The 14,147-nt window shown below is 34.7% G+C and overlaps 1 protein-coding gene across 3 annotated transcripts; it reads right to left on the bottom strand.

Annotated features, from left to right (window-relative positions):
• Positions 1–2,122: 2,122 nt before the first annotated feature.
• On the bottom strand, positions 2,123–5,495 carry LOC146931721 (trihelix transcription factor ENAP1-like). 3 transcript variants are annotated; one of them, XM_085703291.1, is made up of 2 exons: positions 4,489–5,495; positions 2,123–2,195 (listed from the first exon to the last, which is right to left on the bottom strand). In XM_085703291.1, the coding sequence occupies exons 1-2, from the start codon at positions 5,387–5,389 to the stop codon at positions 2,140–2,142; spliced, it is 957 nt and encodes a 318-aa protein (XP_085559417.1). In that variant the 5' UTR covers positions 5,390–5,495; the 3' UTR covers positions 2,123–2,139. The 3 variants fall into 3 exon arrangements, with proteins under 3 accessions (XP_085559417.1, XP_085559416.1, XP_085559415.1); XM_085703290.1 differs by having other exon boundaries at positions 2,123–2,413; XM_085703289.1 differs by having other exon boundaries at positions 2,123–2,416.
• Positions 5,496–14,147: the final 8,652 nt, after the last annotated feature.

The raw sequence follows: 14,147 nt of genomic DNA on the forward strand, positions 1-14,147 counted from the left end.
TATGACATTTGAATTTGAATACTTTATTTCATTCTTTAATATTGTGCAATTGGATAAAGCGACGCTCATTTTGAAACGGATGGAGTATTATGCATTAGATTGGGATTTTAAAGGGTTACTTTTCAATGAAAACGTTTTGTGAATTTTAAGAGATTGCATCGTAAGAATGTAATGATTTGTAGGAATTTTATCAAAACATTTCATAATTAATTTGTAGACTGGATTTTAATAAAGTTTGGGTATATGCCCTCACTTATAAATATGATGTCAAACTTTTAAGAAACTCTGACATTCAGGATCATACATCTTGAGTATGATTAAAGTGGACCGTTACTTTGTAGACTGGATTTTAGTTTTTTTTTTTTTTTTTTTGAGGGATAGACTGGATTTTAGTTAGTTTTGCTTGTGTCAGGAAAAATAATACTTATGCCTAAAAACTTAATAAGTGGATCGAGATTTTTAGTTCAAAGCTTAGTACATTAGTCTGCCATCTAAGTTTATTTATGAGAGAAGATAGAAGAACAACGAGCGTCAAGCGCAAGTGGTTGATGTGCAATATGCAAGTATAATTTTGGATACATTCTTGTACAATTCTGATCTCAAAATATCAACGCTGCTTTATTGTTCTCCCCATGCGTCACTTTCTCCCCTGCCTCCCATGTCCTATGCTATCACAACTCCCATTGTCAACCGACGTAGCATGGTGAAGGTGGCACTCTTCGGGTTATGTTTGTCAGCCAATTAGGGTTCAAACCATGGCAAATATCAAGAAAGAGAGAACCATGCACTTTGGGATTTAGAGTATCTCTAGCAGGAGTTGAATCACAAGTGACAAGTCCTTGCCGAGAAAATAGTTTTCCTCAAAAGTTCATCCATGGAAAATGTATGACCTAGCGCAACTTGTTACATAGAATGAATGTTATCCTCAAACAGTGTTCCCTTGCCTTTTAACAATGTTCTTCTACGGTATAGATGGGTGAAAAAATGAATGAGTCAAATTAAAAAGTAAATAAAATATTGGGTTAAATATGTTTTTGGTCCCTATAAATATACCAACTTTTCGTTTTAGTCCCTCTAAAATTTTCCTTCAACTTTTAGTCTTCAAAAAATTTTCCATCTTCACTTTTGGTCCCTCTTTTAAAGTAAACTCATATGTAGAATTCATATTTTTGAATAAAATTTTGCAGAAAAATTAATAATATTATAAGAATCACTCCCAAAAGAATTTAGAATTTTTTAACAAAACATGAATTTAATATGAATTTTTATATATTTTATGGTTAAAAATTCATATTAAATTTATGTTTTGTTAAAAAATTCTAATTTTTTTTTGGAAAATATTTTTACAATATTCTACACATTTCTGCACAATTTCATTAAAAAAATACTAAAATTAACTTAAAAATAGGGACCAAAAGTAGTGATTGAAAATTTTATATGGACTAAAAGTTGAAGGAAAATTTTAAAGGGACTAAAACGAAAAGTTGGTATATTTATAGAGACCAAAAACATATTTAACCCTAAAATATTTAGTTATTTGGTAAGTTACAAGACCCATTGTGATTTCTTAAAGGTTGCACCATTCAAACAAAAAAAAAAGGTTGAATCAAGGCGACGATGTAGTATTCTAGAGTCCACTTAAACAACGCATGATGAGTTGCATCATTAAAAATGCTCTTATAGAGTATACCGTTGAAAGTTCTTCAAACTACAAGTTTGGACAAGTCCATCTGAGGGTCTTCGGAGTAGTAGAAAAATTCATTTTATTATCGAAAAAAGAAAAGGACAACAAAATTAATTTTCTCCACAAAGAAGCATTTAAAAATATATTTATAGTTTTCAGGTGATATTTTTTTAGATTATCCATTTCTCTTCTTTGAATATGGGGATACACTCGATGTAAGCAAAGATTTAGTGTCATGCTCTTTCAATCGATTGTAAGAAAAGACTTACTCTCTTCGGTCTTTTTTATAAGAAACAAATGAGTCTACATTATTAACCAAATACATTAACTTTAGTTGAACAATTTATCTCTTATAAAAAGGACCGAGGAAGTATTAATTAACAAGGCAGAAAGTTTTCATAAAATTCATTTAAGACATCATTATAAATCCAATCGAAATTAATAAATGAACGTTTTCATTGAGTAAGCCATCCACAATCTCTTTGTTCATTTATCGATCTTCTAGTGTTTCCTCAAAGGTGATAAAGAAAGAAAATTTACTACACAAAAGCAAGTATTACGTAATAATAGATAGATACAAGCAAACCTGAACCTCGCTATGAAATACCTTTCCTAAATTATTTTTAATTCGAAAAAAAAAAGGGCTATATATGCTTCCATGTCCAAAATGTAAAATCTATCTATTCTTCCCAATAGGAATCTTCATCACCGGTTGCTATGAGAAACTGTCTGCTGGAGGAGAAAGAATAAATAAATAATCATGAGAATACATATCGTTATTATTCAATGAAATTATATTGCACAATTAATCAATGCTCTTGTTAAGCTGAGAAAGAAGGAAAGATAACAAAAGTTGAATGTAAACAAACGTCAATTAAGGAAACTATTCTTTCATAATACATGTCATTAAGTCTATTATAGAAAATGAATTATATAACTAATTATTATATGATATGATGATATTTTTTTTAAAATTTGGGGACAAGTATATTTCCACTCATTCAGAATAAAATATGAGTATTAACATTTTAAGGGCCTCTGATGTGGATATTTTTAAAGGCAAGGGGGAGATCCACATAGACAAAAATGGGACATAATACAAAAGACAAGTCTACGCCTCAATAGTTACATAATGACCTCAATTATTTTAGTAATATTATTACTCTACTCTGCCTGCATATATTAATAATGATATTATAATCACATTTGGTATTAAGTTAGATTCAACTAAATTAATACCAAAAAGAGACTTAATATCATGCTACTTAGCAGTTAGCATCTTCGAATAGTAAATATGTGGCCAGTACTTAAGATGCATGGTGTTGATGACATTCTATGTTGCAATTAGCTGTTGCACAAATCAGTGCACCTACACCATGCTAGTGTTTATGGAGAGAAAAGCAGGAGTTGTTTAAGGAACAACCAATTTTGTCTCATAAAAGTTGTGCCCAGTCAATTTTGGTTCCAAAGGAAAAAACCTTATTGTTCAATGTCAATGAATTGAAAACATGTTTGACCATATCTGTGACCAACAAGACAAGCTGAACTAAGCTTACACAGCATTTATATCACATACAAACAAACTCTTCTTTCTAATCCAGATAACATAAGAAGTCTTGTCTTAAAGTTTTATGGCCTGTTTGTTTGTTTCAGTTTGAGATTTTAGTGGAAGCAATTAAAAATTTCTTAATAAAAAGTGCATAAGGAAGTGTTCCTTTTTTGTTTGTTTCCCACTGAAATCTAAAGTAAACATGAAAATAGACAATTTAAGCCAAAAATTATGAGGTTATGCAATTAACTAACAGTTCAAACAATTTTGAAAATGCAGTTAATCAGAAAATAAAAATGCATTGATATTGCTATACTTTTCATGCCAAATGTGAAAATAATATTCTGTAAACAGGATAAAACTAAGTAACATAGGATAAATCAATCTTGTTATTAGTGAGAACAAAGTGTAAAGCACATACAAGTGGAGCCACTTCAACCTCAGTAAACAACTTTTTCTTCACAATAAAGCATAAAATAGGGAACCAACATGCAGGTTTCTTAAGGGAGAATTGGAGAAACCAAAAAATTTCTTACCATCCCAATCCCAAGAACAGTATATATAGAAAGAATACAATTAATCAAAATACTGTCACTAAGCAGGCTAAAACATACTAGCTTAAAAAAGTTCAGCAAAAAACTTCAAAAGTGTTATATAATTAAGGTTTCTTGTAAAATATAAATAACCCCTAAAACTTAACTCATGTCTTGATACAAAACATCTGGGGCCCGTTTGGATTGACTTACTTTTAAGCTTATGCAAATAAATAAGCTTTTATGTATTATTCACAAGCTTCTCAAGGTAGTTTGTGAAAAAAAGCTTATGAAGATCAACGTTGGTTAGTGAAAACTTATGAATTAACATAAAAGCATGTTTATTTGTATAAGCTATTTTTCATAAGTTCAAAAATAAGTCAATTCAAACGGCCCCAAGTTTGTCAATTTTCATACAATTTCTTCTACTAGTAGTATAAACTAAAACCAAAGAACAAACATTTTCCCCTTTAGACTTTCATAACTTTTAATAACTCGAACAAAACAACAACATATCAGTTACCATTATCACAAGTAACAAAATACCCAACTTCTGCTGCAAGCAACCATATAAAACCAAATTTACACATTAATGTGATTCACAAGCCCTTAATAATCATTCAGAATAAGCAATCAAGCAAAAAACATACAAAATTCCAGATAAATAAAACCATAAAAAAATCAAATACAATGATCATAAATTTGAAACAGGTTAAGCTCACCGGAACCAGAAGCACGTTTAGTGCGTTTGATTTTCTGAAGCTGAACCTGCGTTTCCATGTATAACTGCATTCTCTGATACTCCAAATCCTTCACAAACTGCATCCTCTGCTTCTCCAATTCCACCATTTGTCTCTGTTTTGAAGCTTCAACTCTTTCATATACTTCACTGAATCTCTCTATAGCCTGAGCGAGCTCTCTGAAACCAAACTCCTTATGGGTCCCATCGTTTTCTCTTCCTTTCTTCCCCCTCCATTCCTCTGACTCCACACTTTCTGCCTCAGCCGCCGCCGCAGCAGCCGCCGCGAACGCCGAGAAATTCCGCCGGAACGATGCTTCGTCTCTTTTCGCCATTGCCGGACGTTTTTGTGTTCCGGATCGGGGACCGACCGGATGAGAGATTATCCACGCCGGAGGCGACGGTGGAGACGGTGGAGAAGGTGGAGATTGAGGAGGTGGACGTTTGACGACGGTTGGAGTAGACCGTACATTCACCGGCGGGGAGAGTTTTTTGACCGGAAAAGTATCGCCGATGAGAACGTCAAGACGAGTGAAAAACGGCCAGGGACTCTGGTAACCGCCGTCGGATTCGGAAACCCTAGCTTTCTCGATCTTGTACTTCTTCTTTAACGTGTCGATTCGGTTTTTGCACTGAACGTCGGTACGTCGCGCTTTCTTGTTACCGGCGGCGTGGACGTCGTTGACGGCGTCGGCAACCTCTTGCCAAGTTTTCTGCCGAAGGTTACCGCGGTTAAGGTCGAGGTAGCGTTCACCCCAGGCGTCGATGAGGGTGGAAGTTGCGTCTTCGGTCCAGCAGTCTTCGCGGACGGGGAACGGCGATGACGACGGAAGACGCGGCGGAACGGAGTTGATAGGTGACGGAGCTCCGGCGATGATGTCCATGAAAAGCGGTTGTTGAGTTTGGAAAATCGTCGGACGGTTAAGTTTTTGGTCGGCGGACGGAGGCTAACTGATGGAGCAAAGTTTACGACGAGAGTCGTTTTACCGTGCGGGGGGGAAAACACATTGCAATTCTTTGTTATGTTTATTTTTATTTTATTTTATTTTTTTATTTTACTATTTATTGCTTTTTATAATCGTTTTGTTTTTGCGTTGTTTTGGTGGGCTTTGACAAATGGTGAAGCGGATTACTTTTTGCACCTCTGAAATAAATTACTTTTTGCACCTCTTTTGTCATGTTTATTGTACTAGTTTACAGTGTCATTGAGACTCATATCAAGTCCAATTGTGCTTGTTCTTAATGTCCACAATAACGTATGCATGTAATGAAATAATTTGATTGTCATTTTTATCCGTGGTAAAAAATTCGTGATATTATATGTCAAAAGGTGCAGAATTAACGAAAGAGGAATGCTAATTACAAAAATTAAAACTTAAATACTATAAATGAAATGTATTCATAAAAGGTATAAGAAGTAATGTTTTTTTTAGGTATAAGGAGTAATGTTATTCTACTTTATTTTCAATGGTATAAAATCTTTTACAAAATACCTCATGGTCAAGGCCTAATAAAAAATTACAATTAAGAACTTTGAGCCCTTCGTCCAAAACACCACATAGATACTAAACTTTTGTCGAGCTTTGTACATTATAGATCATCTGAAATATGCTCGTACAAGTGAGGATTACATATGGAACACACAATAACTGTAAGGCATGCATACATGCAAGGTTATCATGCAATAATAGTTACAAAAGTGCTACTCCAAACTGATCTTAATCATCAATACATGTCTTTCTTTCATTAACAGAACATAATGAGGACAATTTCATGACATATAAAATATACACATTGCATGTATAGTATACTCATCTAATGACACTGATAAAACTAATGATGCAATGCAGATTCATAAGCAATTATATCACTGACTCATGCATGGGTCCAGCTAACTTCAGGTTGATACGGGTGGAAAAGTCACCTTTAACCCGCAAACTGAAGAGTCTAGTCAAGATATTCATTATTCAATTGGAGTGTGTCTCTATTGTATCCCCTCTTTAAGCTCGTCATGCTAAAGTTTCCTTCATTGTTCCTCAGTCATTGTCTCTAATTTTATCATAGTTCACCCACCTGTTTTATCCCACTTGTGATGCAACATATACATGTAGGATATTCATCATATCGTCATCAAAACTATTTAGTATTCACTTAACCTATATTTTTCAACTAAGAACTTGCAATAGCAAGATAAGATAACCAATAAAATAGGTGCTCATACAACAATGGCCACAAAAGTGATACTCCAAGCATATATTAATCATCATAGGAATAAATCTTAATTGGACACGTACAAATAAAATTACTTAAGAGACACACAAATAAAAAAAATTAAAAGATAAATTATTTATAGTCACGTCATTTAATTTTTACTTTTTTAATTTTTTAATGTGTGTGCAGTTAAATATTTTAGATTTGGACTTGTGCAATGGGGTATTTCTCTCATGATAAATAAACATGGTGTATAAACACAACTAGCATATGACCTCAATTCATATATTTCTTTCATTAACCAAATATAATGAGGAGAATTGCATGACATATAATATATGCACATAGCCTATAATCCTATATCTAGTAAGTATCCCAAAAATGCCCCGGATTTCATAAATCTTTTAGAGACCCTAAAAACTTTGCACGGACCCTTGAAGTATCCATCAAATTAAGCTGTGTATTGCTCAAATAAGTTATGACTTCCTTTTGTAAAGTACCGAGAAGAGTACAACAAGCGAAGCCTCTAGACATATGAAATTAGAATTTTGCTCTTCACCCTACACATTTTGCTCGCGCTCTGCAGCCGTTCCAATTATACCCTTGCGCATGTTATCTAACGCAAGTGTAAATGTATGCGTTAGTTAACATACGCTGCGCAACTTAAGTAACACAAGTGTAAAACACTGCGTGAGTTAACTTGCGCAGCCATTAGCACATGCGTGAACACTGCATGAGTTAACATGCGCAGCAATTAGCACATGCGTGAGTTAATGATAAGTGTCATAAAAGTGTTAAATTCATGTTATATTTTAAGCACTTTTTGTTGCTTGCTTTGCAAGTAATTGAAGGAAAAGCCGAGAAATAAGCGTTAAATGCCTTATTACGCTTTACTTATCATTACTCTATCCTTTTGTAGAGTAATTAGCCTCAAGACACTGATCAAAGTCCAATTCATCATGAAAAAGTGCAAAATGGTAAAAGCTGTCCAGCAAGCTTGAAGAAATGGCGCTAATAGCGTGTTCTACGCTATTAGCGTGTTCAAAGAAGTGTCAAAGTTCCGAGAGATACGCTATTGGCGTATCTGGAGCTTAAAGAAATTTCGCTATTAGCGATTTTGGCGCTATTAGCGTAAGTTAGGCGGTTTGCTCAATTCAAGTGGCCCACTTGCTATTCTTGGAAGATATTATGTTAGATATTATTTAGATATTATGTTAGATATTATTTAGATATTATGTTAGATATTATGTTAGATATTTTTTTAGATATTTTGGGCTTGATATATTATATATTATTAGAATTTCATTAGAGAGATATATAGTTCATATTAGTCTTAGTAACTTAGTGAGTTTTTCATAGCTTTTCTCTTAGTTTTCATTGTAATATCTTAGAGAGAAAATAGGGTAGATCATATGAAGTGAGAGTGATTTTGGAAGTTGGATCCTTATTCCTTTGTTGAGACATCACAAGTGTAATGGTTCCTTCCTTTTCAATCCATCCTTGCAAGGCTTCCATGATGATGTGTAGCTAAACACTCTTTGTTGGGATGAGAGGTACTTGATTCTTGCTAACATGTAATCTTTTGATCTTGCAAAATATGATTCTAGCAATTTATATTCAATATTGTTGTTATTCTTGTGTTAATGCTTTCAATGAGATTCAAGATGATTTGGACACAAACTCTTGAATCTAGAGCTAGAGTAGCAATATATCTTAGGTTATATCATTCTTGACAAGTTTGTTAATCTTGTGATAATCACCATAATCAAGAGTTAAATGCTTTCGGATACTTAATCAGGCTGGACACGGTCGATTAGGTTATTCGATCGACTTTGTTATCGTTTAAGGGATTTGGACACGAATGTTTAAACGATACCTTAGAATTAATTATATCGCTTTGGACACGAAGGATAGTTTAGAATTGATTGTGATAATGTTGTTTATAAAGCTAGAATCCGTATGGATCATTAGTTTATGTGTGACGCTTGGTTAAGGAACGCTACTCCTAACAAGTTTCAATCCTTATTAATCTCATCTTTTACTTTTTGCATTTAGTTAACATAGTTGTAAATTCAAACAAACAATCACCCTTTTTACCTAGAATGATATTTGATGTTGAAATATCCGTGATGTCGCACTAATCCCTGTGGAGACGATACAAATACTTATCTTGTTTTTGATGCAAAACTACTTCATCAAAATGGCGTCGTTGCCGGGGATTGGTGTTTAGATATCATAGATAGAACGATTGATTTATTGTTTTAAGTATTCGTACATATTCCGTAAATATTTTTCTTTACTTAATAGTTGTTACCACTAACCCCTCTTTGATAAACAAAGAAAAGTTTCTTGTTAGTTGTTTCCATTTCAGATCATCACCTAGACAAAATCATGGCTGATCATGGTTATAACAACTTCTACACTCCACCCGAGTATGAACCATATCAACAGCATCAGCAATATCCTTTTGAAGATGAACGAATGACCAATGTGGAAAATACTTTGAATATCTTCATGCAACAATCCATGATAAACATGCAAAATACCAACCAAAGATTGAGGAATTTATCAATTCAGTTGGAGATGATTCAAGCTAAAATCATGGATAATCAAGTCAACATTCAATCCACTCATGACGGAGAGATTGTTGGAGAAGGTGTTGTTGAACTTGAGGAAGATGCAATAGTAGAGGAATGTGGTCCACCACATGAAATCGAACTTCCTCAAGAAAGGTTATTTACTGAAGAGGACAAAACTGTTGATAGCGGAGAAGTGATAGAGGTGGTAGAGAGAAAGGAACGGTTACTTAGCAAGGAAGAAACATTTGAACAAAAGGGGAAGAAAGTGAGCAAGGCTGAAATTGACCGGGTCATTGATGAAATTTTCGCCTTGTTCAAATCAAAGTTAAGGAGGACATGGACTCCACATCATCTGTACTTAAAGTTCATGGAATTCCTCCCACAGAGAAGGAACACAAAGGATGATGTGTTGTCCGTCTCATTTTAGCCACCCTAACGAAAAAGGCGTCGAGCTAACGACGTTAAACAAGCGCTTGTTGGGAGGCAACCCAATTCATTTACTGTTTTAATGCATAATAAGTCTAGGAGTCATGTGCATGCATCAAAACAGCAAAAACAGAAGTTAAACAGAGAGCAGAATCCTGAACTGACACAACTCGCAATGGCGAGTAAAAACAGCTCGCAATTGCGAGCAAGCATAGTTTGGTTTTTTGTTTTCTTTCTTGATACCTTTAAACACTAGTTTGCTTCTGTTGTTTGTTTCATTTTGGCACATGAACTCGTATTTTGTTTTATTAGTACTATGTTTTATGTTGAATAATGTGTTAGCATTTTTTGTTGATTAAGTACTTCATTTTGTTTTGAGAATCATGGAAGCTTCATTTGTATCACTCTTGCTTAATTTCAAATCGCAGATGATTGATAATGATTCATAGTTGTGATTAAAGCACAAAGCCAAGGTACAAGTTTCCAGTTTTTCTAGGTTTTTACTCGAATATGGAACGAGTACTTTGTGCAAATTTCATTTCATTTAGTTCTTTACAATAATTTATTTGTTTGTGAACCACGTAGTACTAGCCTAAAGTGAGGAAACCTCAAATGTTTGTACATATGCAAGGAGACCGGTATTCATTGTTTAACTCAGTTGTTTTATGTTAAATCCAATAATTGTTTTAAATTGTGTGAAGGCATGGAAGTGATCAAGGCACATTTTTTGTTTATGAGTGAAACTTACTTGACCACAAATAGCCTACCTTGGGAGAAGAGCGAGTACTTGCTAACCCACTTGAGCCAAATGAATCGGAGTCATCAATTATGAACTGTCAATTCATAAGCACAATGCTTGATGAGTTGCCTTTAAATTTTTCAAGATCCAGTTCATTTTTAACGCACTTTAGGACTCTGATATGTTTTTAATTGTTGAACCCTAAAATTTCATTGTTTATTTGTCCCCTTTGCCTTAGAGTAGAGGAACATTCAATTAGGGTATTTGTTGATTCAAGTTGGGGAGAGAAGGTAGATGTAAATCTTATGTCAAGTACTATGGTGTAATTTTATCTTTGATCAAGACAACATGTTGTTGTAAATACAAAAGAAAAGAAAAACAATGTGTACATGAAAAGAAAAAGAGAAAAAGAAAGAAAAATCCAAAAAGAAAATAAGTTGTTAAGATCAAAGTTTGTCATGTTTAAGCACCAAGGGTTTGTAATGATTGGTAGGAAAGATTATGAATTTTAATGGTTGATACAAGGAATGTTCCTAGTTGTTAGGCTTTTTGATTTCAATTGCCCCACATATGACATTTCTTTTGTAGCCAAGCCAAGTTATAACCCTCAAAGACCTTTTGATCCATGTTTTTATGCCTTTTGAAATGATATGTGGATGGACACATAACTTGATTGGAATGTTAACTTGATTTTCGGATGTGTGTTCATAACCCTCACTTATTTGTTGTCAATTGTTTATCTACTTTCAAAGAAGTGTGTTAGGTGTGGTTCGTGAATATATGTATTATTGTTTTGAACTATTTGGAATGAGCTTTGTACATAGGACTCATCTCATATTAGTAGTAGAATTCTATATTAGTTGGAAACTTAGCCTTGCACGCGCATTCATTTTGAATCATTCATCTGAGAAAATTTTCAAAGCCTTTTGTACTTGTGTCTTGTCATTAACTTTTTTGATTTTCAATCCTTTGTTTGAGGACAAACAAAGAGTTAAGTTGGGGAGAGTGATAAGTGTCATAAAAGTGTTAAATTCATGTTATATTTTAAGCACTTTTTGTTGCTTGCTTTGCAAGTAATTGAAGGAAAAGCCGAGAAATAAACGTTAAATGCCTTATTACGCTTTACTTATCATTACTCTATCCTTTTGTAGAGTAATTAGCCTCAAGACACTGATCAAAGTCCAATTCATCATGAAAAAGTGCAAAATGGTAAAAGCTGTCCAGCAAGCTTGAAGAAATGGCGCTAATAGTGTGTTCTACGCTATTAGCGTGTTCAAAGAAATGTCAAAGTCCAGAGAGATACGCTATTGGCGTATCTGGAGCTTAAAGAAATTTCGCTATTAGCGATTTTGGCGCTATTAGCGTAAGTTAGGCGGTTTGCTCAATTCAAGTGGCCCACTTGCTATTCTTGGAAGATATTATGTTAGATATTATTTAGATATTATGTTAGATATTATTTAGATATTATGTTAGATATTATGTTAGATATTATGTTAGATATTTTTTTAGATATTTTGGGCTTGATATATTATATATTATTAGAATTTCATTAGAGAGATATATAGTTCATATTAGTCTTAGTAACTTAGTTAGTTTTTCATAGCTTTTCTCTTAGTTTTCATTGTAATATCTTAGAGAGAAAATAGGGTAGATCATATGAAGTGAGAGTGATTTTGGAAGTTGGATCCTTATTCCTTTGTTGAGACATCACAAGTGTAATGGTTCCTTCCTTTTCAATCCATCCTTGCAAGGCTTCCATGATGATGTGTAGCTAAACACTCTTTATTGGGATGAGAGGTACTTGATTCTTGCTAACATGTAATCTTTTGATCTTGCAAAATATGATTCTAGCAATTTATATTCAATATTGTTGTTATTCTTGTGTTAATGCTTTCAATGAGATTCAAGATGATTTGGACACAAACTCTTGAATCTAGAGCTAGAGTAGCAATATATCTTAGGTTATATCATTCTTGACAAGTTTGTTAATCTTGTGATAATCACCATAATCAAGAGTTAAATGCTTTCGGATACTTAATCAGGCTGGACACGGTCGATTAGGTTATTCGATCGACTTTGTTATCGTTTAAGGGATTTGGACACGAATGTTTAAACGATACCTTAGAATTAATTATATCGCTTTGGACACGAAGGATAGTTTAGAATTGATTGTGATAATGTTGTTTATAAAGCTAGAATTCGTATGGATCATTAGTTTACGTGTGACGCTTGGTTAAGGAACGCTACTCCTAACAAGTTTCAATCCTTATTAATCTCATCTTTTACTTTTTGCATTTAGTTAACATAGTTGTAAATTCAAACAAACAATCACCCTTTTTACTTAGAATGATATTTGATGTTGAAATATCTGTGATGTCGCACTAATCCCTGTGGAGACGATACAAATACTTATCTTGTTTTTGATGCAAAACTACTTCATCAGTTAACATGCGCAGCCATTAGCACATGCGTGAGTTAACTCACGCACATTCTGTGCATACAACCAGAAGAGGCAGAAACCTCTATTTTCCCTATTTTTTCAATCCTTCTTTCATACATTCACTCAAGAACAGAATTTTCATCATTCATTCAATAATGCATTCAATCAAGAGCAACTCATAATTATATTACGAAAAATAACGGAATAAAACAACGGAATAAAATAACGGATAATGTCATAAAAACGCTAAAAAGCACAAGTGTGATAGGATTACACCCAAATCCAACAAAATGTCAAAAGAAAAAAACTACACAAGTCATGTTGGTCCATCCCGTGGACTCCTACTCCTCCTCCGCGGAGCCGGCACATGCTCCAGCATGCTCCACTCAGACCGTATGCCCTGGATGATGTGAAGAAATTCTGGATTACCAAACACATCAGGATGCCCAATTGCACTGTCCATTCTAGCTCTGATGTTGCTGATGATCTGGTATGGGTCGGGAGGATGTCTGGCCCACTGCTGCTCAACAAGAACCTCCTCGTAAGGAGGGACAGGACGAGGAGGGGCAGCAGCTGCGTAGTCAGAAATGGCCGCAGGGGGGTTCACAATAGGATGTGATACTCTAACGAACCATCTCATGTACCCCCTAATATGAGACCACGACTCGTTATCTGGAACCAGATGACCCCTCTGCTGATGGCTGAGGACATGTAGAGCAAACTTCGTGAAGGCCAGGGCCACGCCATCCGCCGCAATAACCTCAATGTCTGTAGGAGGCCTGGGAATTCTCTGGACATACCCGTACTGCCTAAGAACCCGCTCTGGCAAGTGACGGACCATCATGTAGTTGCCGGCCATGATCCATCCAGAGTACCAGCATATATCCTGAAAGTACCAGCATATATCCTGAAAGGGCGTGATGTGTCGTCGCCTCTCGTACGACCTCCAGGTGACATGAGAAAGGTCCATCGAATCGATGGCAGCTCTGTAGTGTCCAGGATTAGAAAAGCCCCTGGGAGGTTTCCATTGACTCACAAGCGGGGAAATAGTAGGGTCGTAGGCATCATCATCAATCCTCGGAATGATGTTCGAGAAGTGCGCCAAAGTCCATCCCTGCAAACACAAAGAAACAAATATTTATATCACCGCAAGAATTATACAAACAACTAAACATTTATGATCCAATAAGTAAAAAAGAAGAAAAACAAATATTACCACAAGCAATGTCATGTAACCACCAATGGAG

The sequence above is a fragment of the Medicago sativa genome, chromosome 4 (assembly GCF_051527215.1).
Source record: "Medicago sativa cultivar Bolivia chromosome 4, Bolivia_mono, whole genome shotgun sequence".
NCBI lineage: Eukaryota > Viridiplantae > Streptophyta > Magnoliopsida > Fabales > Fabaceae > Medicago > Medicago sativa.